General features: G+C 39.1%; 1 protein-coding gene across 4 annotated transcripts; it reads left to right on the top strand.

Annotated features, from left to right (window-relative positions):
- Positions 1–10,631: 10,631 nt before the first annotated feature.
- Positions 10,632–15,857, top strand: LOC115751269 (cyclin-H1-1-like). 4 transcript variants are annotated; one of them, XM_048280462.1, is made up of 14 exons: positions 10,632–10,758; positions 11,090–11,140; positions 11,735–11,807; positions 11,951–12,066; positions 12,163–12,236; positions 12,561–12,681; positions 12,762–12,830; positions 12,953–12,994; positions 14,037–14,105; positions 14,547–14,605; positions 14,748–14,832; positions 15,005–15,093; positions 15,182–15,265; positions 15,695–15,857. In XM_048280462.1, exons 1-13 carry the CDS (start codon positions 10,699–10,701, stop codon positions 15,234–15,236), a joined length of 963 nt encoding a protein of 320 aa, XP_048136419.1. In that variant the 5' UTR covers positions 10,632–10,698; the 3' UTR covers positions 15,237–15,265; positions 15,695–15,857. The 4 variants fall into 4 exon arrangements, with proteins under 4 accessions (XP_048136419.1, XP_048136416.1, XP_048136418.1 ...); XM_048280459.1 differs by having other exon boundaries at positions 15,432–15,857; XM_048280461.1 differs by having other exon boundaries at positions 15,420–15,857.
- Positions 15,858–16,112: the final 255 nt, after the last annotated feature.

Here is a 16,112-nt window from a genome sequence, read left to right as displayed (position 1 = left end):
CAGGCCTTTCGCATTGACTTAATTTGCAAGATTCTGATTAGTTTTCGCGTAATATTACTACATTAATCTTGTTCACATTTTTTTGCTAATTGAGTCCATTCAGCCAAAATTGGCCGAAAATCGGCGACGTGGACGCTGGCTATTTATGTGGCACATTCGAAGCTGATGTGGACTTCTCAGATAATATTTTGAAAGTTTTTATAATTTTTATTTTTCTTTTATTTTCCTTTTTATTATTGTTTTTAATTTTTCTTGCTTTATTTTTCATTTCACTTGGGCTAATGAGGGCCAACAAACCCTTGCTGGCCGTTGGCAAGGGTTGCGGCCCTCACCTAGGCCCTCGCCTAGGAGCACCGTGAGGGGGCCTTTGCACCCTCGCAGGCCAAAATGAAAAGAAAAAAAATATTAAAATACTAAAAAAATTACTTTTTTAAAAAATATAAAAATAGTCCAGTCACGTCGCAGCCATGTCATGTAGGCCAACCCTCTTCCACGTCGGTGATTTCCAGACAAAATTGGCCAAACAAAATCAATTAGCAAATTGTAAAAAAATTTAAGACTAAATTGACATAATTATGAGATTTAGAATTAAATTAGCACAAGTATAATAGGTTTAGATTTTTTTGGTACTTTTCCCATTTATAGGCTATAGCGTCATACGTGGGAAAGGTGAAGCGGAAAAGAAACAGAAAACGCAAAAGTTTATGTTATCAAAACACGTTCTTCCCCGTGTATTTCTATTCCGTGATGAGTCTCGAAATCTTTCAAGGGCTGATTGATTCACAGTATGTTCATGTACAGCACAGAGAAGTTGAATAGCTCATGAATGCGGCCATGGAAATAGGACAGCTCTCTAAGAATTTAACCTGACTATGGTGGGGACTGTCAGCGCTAATGCATGTTTGTGATTGCTCCTCTACTGTTCATTTTGCAAGAAGAGGCTCTGTTCTGTTTTTCCATTATGTCTAACGTACGGCCAACAAGAATTTAACCTTCGATTGTGTCCAAGGTCGATTCAATGGCTCCATTCCTCTGCGAAAAAGGTGTTAATCATGCTGTGTTGTTCCTGACTTGGTTCAAATCGAGAAGATGATGGTGCATGCAGAAAGTATATGGGAACTTGTATTGAAATAGTTTGTTATCATGCGTAGAAGTAATTATTGAACATGAGAAAAAGTAATTGTTGAATATGAAATGAAGTAATTGTTGACGTGAAAGATGTATTTATTGGTTGTTTGTAAATAGTACTGGGTGAGCGAAAGAATTGGACTGATTCGGGAACCACCCGGACAGAGCAAATCGGTATATTCTAGGCAGCTACCATGATTACCAGTCTAATTTTCGGTTCCTAAATTTGGAACTGGTGAATATTGATCCGGTTCCTGATTTCAGGTGTGGATCCACCCACTCAGACTAGAGCAATTTTTTTTTATTGTTATTATTAGAAAACAACAATAATTGTTCTTCATCTTCACTATTCAACATCGAAAACCTGGCTGCCCCATTCCTATTTTAAAGTGAAGCTTAATGACTTTGAGGCAAACTCCTATAATGATTGTTATGATCAACAAATTTTGTGGCAAACTCATAGACTTGGTTCTTGATGATCATTATATATTTGTTCTTGAAGATGATCATCATGTTTAGCTTATCACGACATTGTGCTATTAACATTACCTGTGTAGTAGTATATACTATGCAACAACACTTTGCAGTCTTGTAGAGAATAGGAAAAAAAAAAAAAAAAAAGGAGAGTACACTGTCGGTTTCTAGACCCACCAGGGAACCAAACTGGATCAGTTGGTCCAATTCTCAAGTGCGTCCAGGACTAGGTAGGCGATTCTTGATTCCATAAACTGGGAACCGGTCTTTCTAATTCGATGCCTAATTCCAAGGTGGGAATCGGCCCACCCTAGAACTGGTTACCCCTAGTAAATAGGACCACTCACTAGTAAATAGGACCAAATCATACATTGCAACTCGTTTCTCTATGGCTTTGGTGTATGTCTTGGATGTATATTTCTTTTAAACCCCATAGCAACAATAGTGTGGGCAAATAATATATTAACAAATAGTGATCGTCCTCATCCTCTATCTTTACCCATCTTCAAAATTCCCCAACAATCTTAACCTATTATTTTCAAGGAGATGGAGACAGTAGCTGCATCAAATGCTTGCAATCTTGACAGAATGTGAACCAGTCTTTATGATGGAACTAATTTCATACGTTAGAAAAAACAATATGGTTATTCTTTTATCTGAATTGGGTATCTTCTACATCTTGGATCCCAATTTGCCTGCTATCCCTGATCCAAAGGATAATGATTCCGATGAAATCAAAGCTGCAAGGTAAAGACATGAGGATGATGAAAGGAGGTGCCTAGGAAGGATTCTCAATCCTCAGTCAGATTGTCTATATTGAACTTTTCAATCTTACACGAATCCCAGAGATATTTGGAACACCTTAGAGACCAAATACAATGCTGAAATCAAGGCACCGATAGATTTATTGCTTTGACATATTTTGAATTTACCATTATTAATGGAGGATCCATCGCTAAGAAGTGAAGGAACTTCAAATATATGTTTCCAACCTCAAAGACCTTATGATTGAAGTTTTTGAACATCTTCAAGATGCTGCAATTATTTCGAAATTGCCTTCAACTTGAAATATCAATCGAAATAAACTTCTTTATAAGACAGAGAACCTAACTATGGATAATTTGACAAAAACACATCCAAATTGAGAAAGGTTCTCGAAAAGTAAGGCTAATTATGTGAAAGAATTTGCAAACAAGGTGCATTTTGTTGAGAATGACAACATGAACAGAGACAAAGAAATTAAGAAGGGAAAATGAGGAAATTTATTGACACCAACAACAACACCACCACACCTAGCAACAACAATACATTCAGGAAAGACAAGTTCTGCTTTTATTGTGGTAAAAAAGGCCGCTACAAGAAGAAGTGCCTCTACTGGAAAAAGCAAAAGGTTGACACAACAACAAATGTTGAGGATCAAAACACCAATGGATTGATTGCCACCGTCTCTAAATTGCAAATTGAGATGGTAACTGAATGAAACATGACAATATGAATGATTCAAAGGATTGGTGATTTGATTCCGGTGCTATTGTTCAAGGTTGCAATGGTAACAAGCAATTTAAAACTTATACATGTACTTAATTGCAATTCACTTTAGAAATCACAATACTGCAATTATTCTAAAGACAGGCACAATTGAATAACAATTCACTTTGGAAAGAAATTGACTTTGATCAATGTACTGCATGTTCTTGGTATTCGTAAGAATCTTGTATCAGAAAATTTATTGTGAAAGAATTGAATTATTATCTAATTGCTCGCAACCACTGAGTTAAGCTAGCAGTGCGTGACAAAGCATCCAATCGAATCGCTCACGAGTATCTCCAATGGATTGCACCATGGAAGGGGTGGCCGGCGAAGGCAAGGCCATGGGCGAGCTCGGAGAATTGGGGAGGGGCCGAGTTTGGCCATGCTGTCGAAGGAGATGTAGACCATGAAGCTGGGTGAAGACGGTGGAGGTGGTGGTCAAGGTGAAGAGATTGATGCCGTAAGCGGTGTCGCCGAGGAGGCATTTGTCCATGTAAAAGAGAGGAAGGAGAGAGTTGGCATGGGTCATAAATGGGTTGAAAATGAGTTTGTAAAAGATCAAATAAAACTCATCATATCTAGGCTTTTTTTTGTAAAAAAAAATCTATTTATGACCCGTATCATAATTTTAAGGTGACCCAGATATAACCCATTTTCATAAATGTGGATTAAAGTATGAATCTCGCTACGTTTTTACAACCCTACTTATGAGTTGGTGATCAGAAAATAAACAAATAAAAGAAAAAACCCTCTACGTGACGTTTTATTACTCTACTATGGACTCAATTCCACGAAACTTCTCAATTTCTTCTCTCTCTCTCTCTCTCTCTCTGTTTTGTTCTGCCAGAACACGGAACTTCTCTGTTGGCTCACCCCCTCAAGTTCCGATGTTACCTCGGAACTTGTTATTGACTCAGTATTTTTTGAATCCTTTCTGAAGATTGAATTAGCTAATATTTTTCTTTCTTCTTATTGACTCAATATTAAAGGAAATAAAATTGAGAGGTACAACCCGGCAATCGGATGCTTTTCTCAGTTTTCTGATTCGATCAGAACTCCAACTCAGGTGGTACGTCGATGCCAGAAGATGGATTGCATGAATACATGCTAGCGTGCTACAATCTCTCCGGCAAGGGCCCTCTTGAGCCTGTCAATTTGATTTACAGAGACGGGAGGCTGTTAGGATGTGATCCTCATTTTTATATGCCGGTGCTCGCACATCTTGCATCTCTAATTCCCTACCGAATCCATTTTTTCTTCCGTAAGGTGGGAATACTCTCTCCTTATTCAACGTCCAAGGAATCTCGAGGTCCGGACGAGAGCTCGTGACAAAGGAATTTAAGGATTTGTTTAGATCCCAAGATGCTTCTTGATGTTTGTGGTGAAAACTATCTAAGAGGTGACCAGAAAAGGACAATCGCGCGGCCCTCTTCTTTGCGAAAGAAGCAGGAAGCTGTCGGACGTTGCATCAATCACAACGTTTACCTCGCCCTCACGTGACAAAATGTCGGAGTTTTATATAAGGACGAGAGACCGTCACGTTTCGAACCCCACCAAATACATTAAATAAGTTTCAGTGACCACGAGATGGCGAAGGCTTTGGCAGTGGTCGGTGGGCTCGTGGATGACGTTGTCGAAGACAGGGCATATAAAAACTGTACTAGGGAACAACATCAATGCATCCGAATCTTGTCCTATAGAATTCATCAATAAACGTTTAATAAGCAAGCGCTCATAGATTGCACTACACATGACAATTGCTGTTCTCTGGCCTTGAGCAATGGGGACACCTAATTTTGTCGGTCTCTCTTTTAAAATATGACAGAAGCAAAGTAACATGGGCAACACAAAAATAGACAAATAGGCATTTTTTTATTATAAATAAATAAATAAATAAATAAAGCAACAATAGTGTGGGCATATAATAAATTAACAGACAGTGATTGTCATCATCCTATGTCTTTACCCATCTTCAAAATTCCCCAACAATCTTAACGAATTATTTTTAGGGAGATGGAGACGGTAGCTGCATCAAATGCTTGCAATCTTGATAGATTGTGAACCAGTCTTTATGATGGAACTAATTTCATACGTTAGAAAAACAATATGGTTATTCTTTTATCTTAATTGGATATCTTCTACATATTGGATCCCAATTTGCCTACTATCCCTGATCCAAAGGACGATGATTCCGATGAAATCAAAGCTGCAAGGTAAAGACATGAGGATGATGAAAGGAGGTGCCTAGGAAGGATTCTCAATCCTCAGTCGGATTGTCTATATTGAACTTTTCAATCTTACACGAATCCTAGAGATATTTGGAACGCCTTAGAGACCAAATACAATACTGAAATCAAAGTACCAATAGATTTATTGCTTTGACATATTTTGAATTTACCATTATTAATGGAGAATCCATTGCTAAGAAGTGGAGGAACTTCAAATATATGTTTCCAACCTCAAAGACCTTATGATTGAAGTTTCTGAACGTCTTCAAGATGCTGCAATTATTTCGAAATTGCCTTCAACTTGAAATAATGATCAAAATAAACTTATTTATAAGACAGAGAACCTAACTATGGATAATTTGATAAAAACACATTCGAATTGAGAAAGGTTCTCGAAAAGTAAGGCTAATTATGTGAAAGAAGTTGCAAACAAGGTGATTTTGTTGAGAATGACAACATGAGGAGAGACAAAGAAATTAAGAAGGGAAAATGAGGAAATTTATTGACATTAACAACAACAACACCACACTTGGCAACAACAATACATCCAGGAAAGACAAGTTCTGCTTTTATTGTGGTAAAAAAGGCCGCTACAAGAAGAAGTGCCTCTACTAGAAAAAGCAAAAGTTTGACACAACAACAAATGCTGTGGATCAAAACACCAATGGATTGATTGCCGCAGTCTCTAAATTGCAAATTGAGATGGTAACTGAATGAAACATGACAATATGAATGATTCAAAGGATTGGTGATTTGATTCCGGTGCTATTGTTCAAGTTTGCAATGGTAACAAGCAATTTAAAGCTTATACATCTACTTAATTGCAATTCACTTTAGAAACCACAATACTGCAATTATTCTAGAGACAGGCACAATTGAATTGCAATTCACTTTGGAAAGAAATTGACTTTGATCAATGTGCTACATGTTATTGGTATTCGTAAGAATTTTGTATCAGCAAATTTGTTGTGAAAGAATTGAATTACGGCCTAATCGCTCGCAACCAGTTAAGCTAGCAGTGCTTGACAAAGCATCCAATCGAATTGCTCGTGAGTATCTCCAATTGATTGCACCATGGGGAGGATAAGCGCCTACTAGGTGTTTAAGTCTAAGAGATGGCAAGGGAGCTTGTGCTGCTCGGATGATCGAATGATCTAGAGGAAGGGGTGGCCGGCGAGGGTAAGGCCATGGGCGAGCTCGGAGAATTGGGAGGGGCCAAGGTCGGCCATGCTGCCGAAGGAGATGTAGACCACGAAGCTGGACGAAGACGGTGGAGGTGGTGGTCAAGGTGAAGAGATTGATGCCGTAAGCGTTGTCGCCGAGGAGGCATTTGTCCATGTAAAAGAGAGGAAGGAGAGAGTTGGCATGGGTCATAAACGGGTTGAAAATAAGTTTGTAAAAGATCAAATAAAACTCATCCTAGCTGGGCTTTTTTTTTAAAAAAAAATTCTATTTGTGACCCGTATCTTAATTTTAAGGTGACCCGGACATAACCCATTTTCATAAATGTGGATTAAAGTATGAATCTCGCTACTTTTTACAACCCTACTTATGAGTTGGTGATCAGAAAATAAACAAATAAAAGAAAAAACCCTTTACGTTACGTTTTATTACTCTACTATGGACTCAATTCCACGAAACTTCTCAATTTCTTCTCTCTCTCTCTCTCTCTCTCTCTCTCTCTTTGTTTTGTTCTGCCAGAACACGGAACTTCTCTATTGGCTCACCCCATCAAGTTCCGATGTTACCTCGGAACTTGTTATTGACTCAGTATTTTTTGAATCCTTTCTGAAGATTGAATTAGCTAATATTTTTCGTTCTTCTTATTGACTCAGTATTAAAGGAAATAAAATTGAGAGGTACAACCCGGCGATCGGATGCTTTTCTCAGTTTTCTGATTCGATCAGAACTTCAACTCAGGTGGTACGTCGATGCCAGAAGATGGATTGCAAGAATACATGCTAGCATGCTACAATCTCTCCTGCAAGGGCCCTCTTGAGCCTGTCCATTTGATTTATGGGATGGAATGCTGTTAGGATGTGTTCCTCGTTTTTACATGTCGGTGCCCGCACACCTTGCATCTCTAATTTCCTACCGAATCCATTTTTTCTTCCGTAAGGTGGGAATACTCTCTCCTTATTCAACGTCCAAGGAATCTCGAGGTCCGGACGAGAGCTCGTGACAAAGGAATTTAAGGATTTGTTTAGATCCCAAGATGCTTCTTGATGTTTGTGGTGAAAACTATCTAAGAGGTGACCAGAAAAGGACAATCGCGCGGCCCTCTTCTTTGCGAAAGAAGCAGGAAGCTGTCGGACGTTGCATCAATCACAACGTTTCCCTCGTCCTCACGCGACAAAATGTCGGAGTTTTAGATAACGACGAGAGACCGTCACGTTTCGAACTCCACCAAATACATTAAATAAGTTTCAGAGACCACGAGATGGCGAAGGCTTTGGCAGTGGTCGGTGGGCTCGTGGATGACGTTGTCGAAGACAGGGCATATAAAAACTATCCTAGGGAACAACATCAATGCATCCGAATCTTGTCCTATAGAATTCATCAATAAACAAAAAAACAAATGATTTACAAGAAATTTGTTTATGGTTTGAGCAAGAGAGAAAGTCATGTGGGATCTTCAATGGAGTTTTCCGTAGAGTTACAGAGGAAGAGGCTAAGGAGGAACATTAACGAAGAGTTGTGCCATCCGACCATCGTCCTCCCCATGTTGCTCATCGTCCGAATTCTCGATCTCACACTATCCATTCATGCGGGTGTATACTAATGAGAAAAGATCGCTCCTCTCATGCTGGATCCAAGTTCAAAGAGCATGCGACTCCTCTGCTCGTCGATCCGTTGCCAATTTGATATGGCTTGTGAGAATGTGTTCAATAAGCAAGTCAATCCATTGCCAATTCGATATGGCTTGTAGGAACAAGTTTAATAAGCAAGCCCTCATAGATTGCACTACACATGACAATTGCTGTTCTCTGGCCTTGACCAATGGGGACACCTAATTTTGTCGGTCTCTCTTTTAAAAAATGACAGAAGCAAAGTAACATGGGCAACACAAAAATAGACAAATAGGCATTTTTTTTATTAAAATAAAAAATAAATAAAGCAAAAGCCAGCCCGCAAAGGGCCCAGTACTTTCGACAAAAAAAAAAAAAAAAAAGGCCCAGTACTGGGAAGAACCTTAGGTTTGGTGGTTGGGGCACATTTTACGAATAATTCTAATCAACCCAAACAACCGTGCATGAACATTTATTGGAAAGAACCTTAGGTTTTTCATAACATGACAGGACCGTGTGAATCACCTTATAGACAAACAAATCAAGTTGAGGTACCGATAGGACACTAATCAGACATTGGCGAAATCAAGCCCCCGGCCCTAAAATATCCGGTTCGCAAGAAATGAAATGTCCTCCACATTTTCTATGGCTTCTTACCTACCCCAATAGACTAGTGGCGACCTCAAATAGAATAGAATTCCATAGTTTGGAATGAAATTGGAAATTCCCAACGTCGAGCGGGATAAGGGTTTGGAAGGACTCGCACCGAGCAAAATCGAGAGCAAACCTTTGATGCCAGGGGGCGACGCATGTTTCCGCTCGACAACATGATAAACCCGTTTGCCCCGCCTTGCTCGGGACCGAGTCATGAAAACTTAATTCTAGTATCCTCAATTGTGGATTATGAAGGGCTTCGGGAGGGCAACCCTAATACCCTTGGGCTGCGTTTGGTCGTCCATATAAAACTCGGGATATGATATGTTTTATCATATCCCGTGTTTGATAGGTGTCCTGGATAGTATAATGTCGGATATAGAGGGGATATAATCTGGATAAAAAAATCCGAGGGGAGAGGGTAGGATAAAGTCGGATAGGATTTCTCTTATCCGTCATATAAAAGCTAACTTTTACAATGATGACAACTTTCTTGTCTCATTTGTTTCTATTTTCATTTTATTTTATTTTATTTGCAAAAAGGTTTGAAAATCTAATAAAATGTGTATATTTTCAAGTTTTTTTTGTGTATGAGAACGTTATTTTTATAATAATAAGATCGGAATATTTCATGAGCATCACGTAGGGGCATATATATCATTTATATTGATATACGGTTTCTACTAAATGCGGGATATGATAGAATATGAGAATATCCGACTTTAAATCCACAGTTCACCAAATAGTGGATAGGATATGGCCAAATCCCTACATTTCTTATCCTATCCTATCCAATCTTATCCCGACCGGAAATCCCGACGACCAAACGCAACCTTGGGGATTTGGAATGTAGGAGTAAAGTTCAATTTCATCTCCTCAACTACAGCTAAGAGTGATCCGACATTCATAGCTCACAAAACTCTCGTCAATTAGTATGAGACCGGCATTCTCATTAGCATGATCAAATCGACGGTTTTTGCATGCCGATGAAAGAGGAGCTTGGCACCACATGGTTGTCGAGATACTTATGAAAAAACAAAGTCCTAAACTTATTGCACTTTTGGCAATTCAATCATAAATTTTTTAATTTGGCCAATTTAGTACTAAATCTTTTGACAATTTAGCAATGTAGCCCATCCCGCCAATTCTAGCTGGAAATTGCTGCCGTAAACTGCTGCCGTAAACGTCCGTTGTCCGACTTGGCACCGTCGATGATGGCTTGAACAATTTTTTTAAAATTTTTGTTAAAGAATTTTTGATTTAGTAATTTGTTTTTTCTTTTCTTCCGTTTTCCTTCTTTTTCCTTTCACTGTGGCCGGCGAGCTTCGGCGAAGGTCGCCGGAATATGAACAAGGAGTTCACAAAGAGTTCTTAGCTGAATTCAATTATTTTGGCTCTAGCCGAAATATTTTTGCAAAGGTTTTGAGTGGTATATGTAATTATCTACCATTTGAAGATGTTTAAATATTAACTTTATCTATTATCTGAAAGCAGCAGATAATATTAACTTTATCTATTATCTGAAAGCAGCAAATAGGACTGTAGACTAACATGTCGAAGTCCAGTCAGATTATTGCGTCACAACGTCAGGTGCTGTGTCACATGACAAGCACGTGGCTACACAGAAGTATTTCATTTCATTACCGGTCGTGGAATTCAGAATTTTGCATCTAGGCCCAATCCAATCAGAGAGATTGGTCAAGTCTTAATGGGCTTTTATGGGCCCAAACTGGGGGCTTGAAAAAAGCCCATTTTCATTTGTTGGGCCAGAGCCGATCAGTTCTCTCCGGGTCGACCAAATGCGTTTTATGTAATCAGCTGAGCAGGAGCGAAGTGGGTTTTGGATTTTCACTCTCTCCTCCTCTCTAAAACCCCGAAGGTTGATCGTGCTCGTAATGGCGGATTTCCAGACCTCGACTCACCGAGCCAAGTGGATATTCGCTCCTCATGATCTGGTAATTTCTTGGATATTCTCAATTTGAGATCGAAATTTTGGAAAAATTTCAGCTGTATGCTCCGTGGAGTTGCCGAGGAGTGCAGGTTCTACCTTTGATCGATATGTTGCTTGAAGCGATTGATTTGAAGGAGCTGTAGGAATTTCGAACTGAGAAATCACCTGCATGATTTCCAGCGTCTTGTAGAACAAGAATATGCAATCTGCTGATGAGCTATGAGAGTTGCATGATTAGATGTGATCGTTCGTGGTGGATATCAATTTCTGGGTTCTAATGTGTACTTTCCTCATTTTGGATAAGTGAGTAAATGAAATATTTTGTGCTGATGCAGGCTGAAAAGTACAGGGCTGCTAATCAGAGAGCGATACAAACTCTCGAGAAGGTTCGGATTTCTTCCTTGTCATCTTTGGGTCTTCATCAAACCGTGTCTCTCCTGCTCGGATGGCATTTGCATATTGATTGGGACAGTTTTTGGTTCTGCGATTTCGATTCGCTAGCTTTGAGTTTTCGTTGGTCCCTGCTTGATCCTAGAAGAGCGTGGTGTGAAGTACACGGGAGATCGGCCAATGTTGGATTTATAACTGCTTTTCTTGCTTATGATAAATTATTCAGAAATCTTATGCACCGCGCTTCTAGGGAAGCAAAGGGAGTTATTTTCTTCTTGGTTAAGTTTGAAAGGAGGGAGTGCTTGATTGGGGACCTTCTTTGTTGCCTGGCCTTTAGTTCAGAAACTTGCCCATGTACTTTTGAGTTAAGCTCATCAAGAAATTGGTCTTGAATCTTGATTGATTATGCTGAACTATGGTGACATTCTTCTTGTTGTTGAGCGGGTTATTATGATAATTAGATGCCATAGAGGTCTCATCGTCACGTTTTCTCCTGCTTTTCTCAATTGTTCTGTGTCCCTTCAAATATCAAGACCATGAAACCTCTAATTGTATTGTTTACTGATGGAATTTGCTGATATGATGTGAAGTATGGAGCAACACGCATGGAAGTAGATGTTGATGGATCGTTGCTATACCGTGAGGCTCAAGTTAATTCGAATGGTAATCCCTTTTCTTTTGCAGAGTTGTAACTCTTTCAAATGTTTTCCTGGTGGCAATTGTTTAGCCAATCATTGCATTCTCTCTCATAGTGGTGTGAATCCAACAATTTTTTTCAACTGCCTACTTTTTTCTACTCTCAACAGACAAGCATTCCCGTCCAAAATCACTTAATATTGAGGAAGAACAGTTTTTGAGGATGTTCTATGAAAATAAACTTCGAGAAGTTTGTGGAGCCTTTTACTTTCCGCATAAAGTTCAGGTGCGGTTTCCTTCTGTGCGGTATCACAATAGCAGCCAACATGGATGTGATTAGAGAGTAAAATTCTTATTTGGATTTTGGATTGTGCTTTGCTAGGCAACAGCTCTCATATACTTCAAAAGGTTCTATCTACAGTGGTCGGTCATGGAACATCACCCAAAGGACATAATGTAAGATGCAACGATGCTGTTTTGATTCTATCTGAAATTATGGCTATGGTAATTCTGTAGCATCCCGAAATTATTTGCATGTGTGTTTCTGTGCATGTGTGAGATCAAGTTGCCTTTTGTGTACAGATGTTATATGAATCCCTATTTGGACTTGCTAATTACACACTGCCATGTTCAGTTCAGTTGCCTTTTTCAATTTTCTGTGGAATCTGTAGCTTCAATGCTCATTCTCAGTGTCCTTTTTCTTCTTTTGAGCGCATTATGACCGTTCTTCTGGAAAGTCTCATGATCTTGGAACTGAAATGAGTGCCTCTGTATGCACAGCTTAACCTGCATATATGCAGCATGTAAAATAGAAGAAAATCATGTATCCGCGGAGGAGCTTGGTAAGGGAATCTCACAGGATCATCAAGTCATTCTCAATAACGAGATGCTAGTTCTTCAGGCATGATTATGCCTCCTCAATTGTATCATCTTTTCTATTCTTTTATTTTACTTATTTCAAACTCAATGCATTTTTTGCAGAGTTTAGAGTTTGATCTTATTGTATATGCACCATATCGCTCAATCGAAGGTTTTACAGATGATGTTGGGGTAATTTTTTTTTATCTCATCGTAATATCCCTGAATAACATCGACATATTTGTTAGAACAATGCTATATCTGCTATTATGCTACGTGTATCTTCTTTTCCCTCAATAATGCTAGTGCTGCAGGATTTCTGCCATGCAGAGGATGACCAGTTTCAATTGCTAAAGGTGATATCTGTATTCTCTATACCCTGCAGATGTCTTTGGTCTTAATTTGGAAATTACTTTGCATGAGCATATAAGTTGCGTATCCTCAGATGGTTTTCAGATGCTTTTTATGTAGATCTCATATTTTGCTTAGCATTATCGAGTAGCTTTAGGCTTCCTGTTTATCCTTCCTCAAAACACTGTATTACACTGACAATGAGAGTTTGAGAGGTCAAGACTTGTGGTATTATTAAGTGTCTGCTTAATGAGTAGCTGGTCTCAAGGCTCAGCTTACTTTGTATTTTTAGAGACTGCCCATGACGTAAAATTGATGCATTACTCGTATTAGCTCCTTTTATAGTGATTCACATGGTATTATCAAATGGTACAAGGCTTGGATAAGAATCTACAATGCGCTGACCTCGTGTTGGTCACATCTCGGAGAGTGTCGGAGTGTCGGAGAACGTTCGACACGACACGACACGACACGACACAGAGGCCTTCGGAGAGTGTCCGTGTAACATAGTGCGCAATACCAGTCTTTAATACCTTGTGGAACTGTATATCTACCTTGATAAACTTAACTTCTTAACAGATCTAACTTGGTGAGAACCTTAGTTGTGATTACAACATGTGAGGAGTAAAAACAAAAGCACCCTATATTCATCAACTTAGTTGCTTGAAATTATAGAAGCATGACCTTTGGAATGAGATTTAGGTTAAAGGCCACAATAAGCAGGTGGGCTGAGCCGACATCTGGCATTTTGCCATACCGCTGGGGCACGTTCGTGCTCAGAAATATGCATGCTTTCGATGAACTTGAAATTGTGTTATTATGTGCTTGTGCCTTACGTACGTGATAGCCTCTGACCCAAGCGTTGTAGAATATTCATTCAACAATTAATCAAGTCAATTGTTTTTTTTATCTGTCCCTGCTTCATATCAAGTCTTCATCTTATTTATCTTACTGCTGCAAATTATCTGTGTACTTTTGGAAGTAGACTGCTCATATCATCCTTGCGTTGTACTAATTATCTACTTTATGGTTGTTGATCATTTCCAGGAAACTGCAAAAGAGGAAGTAGATAAAATTATGCTTACTGATGCACCACTTCTCTTTCCTCCTGGACAGGTACTTCATGCAGTTTAGATAATTTTTTGTGCTTCTTTTCTTACAGGTCTACTTTTACTTGGTTCATGAGCAAATTTTTAGATATGCTTTCTAAATTTGAAACATGTCACCCGGCAGCTTGCTTTCAATTTTTGAATGATTTCCCATGAGGTTTATAAGCTCCATAGAAAGGAGTTAAACTCATGTCAGATGCTTCAACGTGTTCAATTGGTATCTGGCCAACAGAGAAATGTGGCACAGTAGCAATTGTGTAACCTTTAAAAATGTTGGCTACAATACCGATAATAGTGGATGTCTTTGCAAACTATAACTGCTGAATGGTTCCAGAGATCCTGGCCCATACCTCATTGTATGAATCCTTTAGAATTGCACCATACTTTGACGGTGTAGCAGAACTCTCATGTTATATGCTTAATGGCCCTTTTATGTTTTCTGGTGCAGCTGGCATTGGCGGCTTTGCGTCGTGCTAATGAGGTGCATAGTGTTTTCGACTATGAGAGGTTAAAAGCTACTCAATTTCTTCTATGCAAGAATTACTGTTGCCATACTCATTTCTACATTGGGGAGCTTGGTTGTTCTGTTTCTCTTGGTACCTTAGTTGTAATGATGATGGAGCCAATTGAAACTTATGCGTCTTTTCAGATACCTAGAGAACATGCTCGTGTGCCAAAATTCCATCCACTGCAGCACAGAGCTCATTGAACATCTGAATGTCATAGATTCCTCGGTAAATACTCAAGTTTCCTTGCATTCAGCTTAAAACTTGATCCAGCCTCATCTCCAGTAAAAGCATAACTGGTCTTGCAATTGCAATTCTACTTGAAATGCAAGTCATGAACCAAGTTCTACGTATGGATAAAAAATTATAATTTTTTCTTCATACTGCCGACTGACTACAGGTTAGGACATATAAATTCCCTTCCGAGAAGGATATGAAACACATTAATAGGAAGCTGAGATCTTGTTGGGGCCTTAGTTCACATGATGAGTAATTACTTTAAACCCTTGTCTTGTGTTATTTTTTTAGTGCTCTCTGGCAATTGGCATGTGAAACCTATGAGATTGATGCTTTGCAGTAGTAAGAAACGAGAGAAGAAATCAAAGCACAAATCCAAGCAGAGTGCAGATTAGATGCACGATGGGTCATCTCTTGCTTAACAGTACGTCATATGTATCCATATGTCATATGTATACCTTGTGTACTACTCTCATTATTTCCATTAGAACTGTTCTGATTGCTAGTTTCGTCCTGTTTTAGACTTTTTCTCAGAAATGCTTCCAGTTCTTAAATAACTAGTCGTTGATTCATGGCAGGTGTCTGCACAGCTGAAGCATTGTCATTAGTGCTGCACTGGTCAAAATATGCATCCACTGCGACCAAGGTTGCTGAACTTACTCTTCAAAGCTTGTTTTGCAGCACGAAAATATTCCACAGTAAGTAGTTGACAGAGAAAATTGTCATCTAGCAGGGGTTATTCACAGCTTGAAAGAGCTCTTGCAATGTAACTGATTTAGGAGTACTGCTGATCGATGAAGGTTGAGAATTTACATAAACTACTTTGCGTATGTTGTGTTTATGTCTGATGTAAATCTGCAGGAAGAGGCAGTCTCGTATGTGCGACTTTGGGCTAGAGGATGAAAATTTAGCTGATTAGAATTTTCCTCTGTACTGGACCATAATTTTGTTGTGAGGGGCGTCGCAAATTATAAGTTCCGGGGAAGCTCTTTGGTAATTTATATCTTTGCTGACTTTACTCTTGTTTATTGAAACGAATTCACGAGGATGCTACCTCCAGTTTTAGCATAATTCGTTCCACAGCAGCAAATCAGATGGGGACATCCCCTCTCGATGGGATGAAAAGAGAGCGAGTAACGGGTTCTTATTCTATTTACCATAGGGTAAGCTACACATCTTGATGGATAGAGACTCCCCTTTTCGAGAAAAAAAAAAAAAAAACCCCTCAATTCCTGAGTGATTTCTAATTACTCCCATTTTGTAATGTTGGA

Source organism: Rhodamnia argentea, chromosome 6 (assembly GCF_020921035.1).
Source record: "Rhodamnia argentea isolate NSW1041297 chromosome 6, ASM2092103v1, whole genome shotgun sequence".
Taxonomy (NCBI): Eukaryota; Viridiplantae; Streptophyta; class Magnoliopsida; order Myrtales; family Myrtaceae; genus Rhodamnia; species Rhodamnia argentea.
Note: the sequence above shows the minus strand (reverse complement) of the source record. Positions and strands in the feature narration are given on the sequence as shown.

What these genes read in the sequence shown, in the direction of transcription:
- LOC115751269 (XM_048280462.1), top strand. Translation starts at nt 10,699, where the DNA reads ATGGCGGATTTCCAGACCTCGACTCACCGAGCCAAGTGGATATTCGCT. An exon ending in ACTTTCCGCATAAAGTTCAG is followed by an intron (nt 12,067 to 12,162) that starts GTGCGGTTTCCT and finishes GTGCTTTGCTAG; the next exon opens with GCAACAGCTCTCATATACTT. An exon ending in GGCCTTAGTTCACATGATGA is followed by an intron (nt 15,094 to 15,181) that starts GTAATTACTTTA and finishes GATGCTTTGCAG; the next exon opens with TAGTAAGAAACGAGAGAAGA.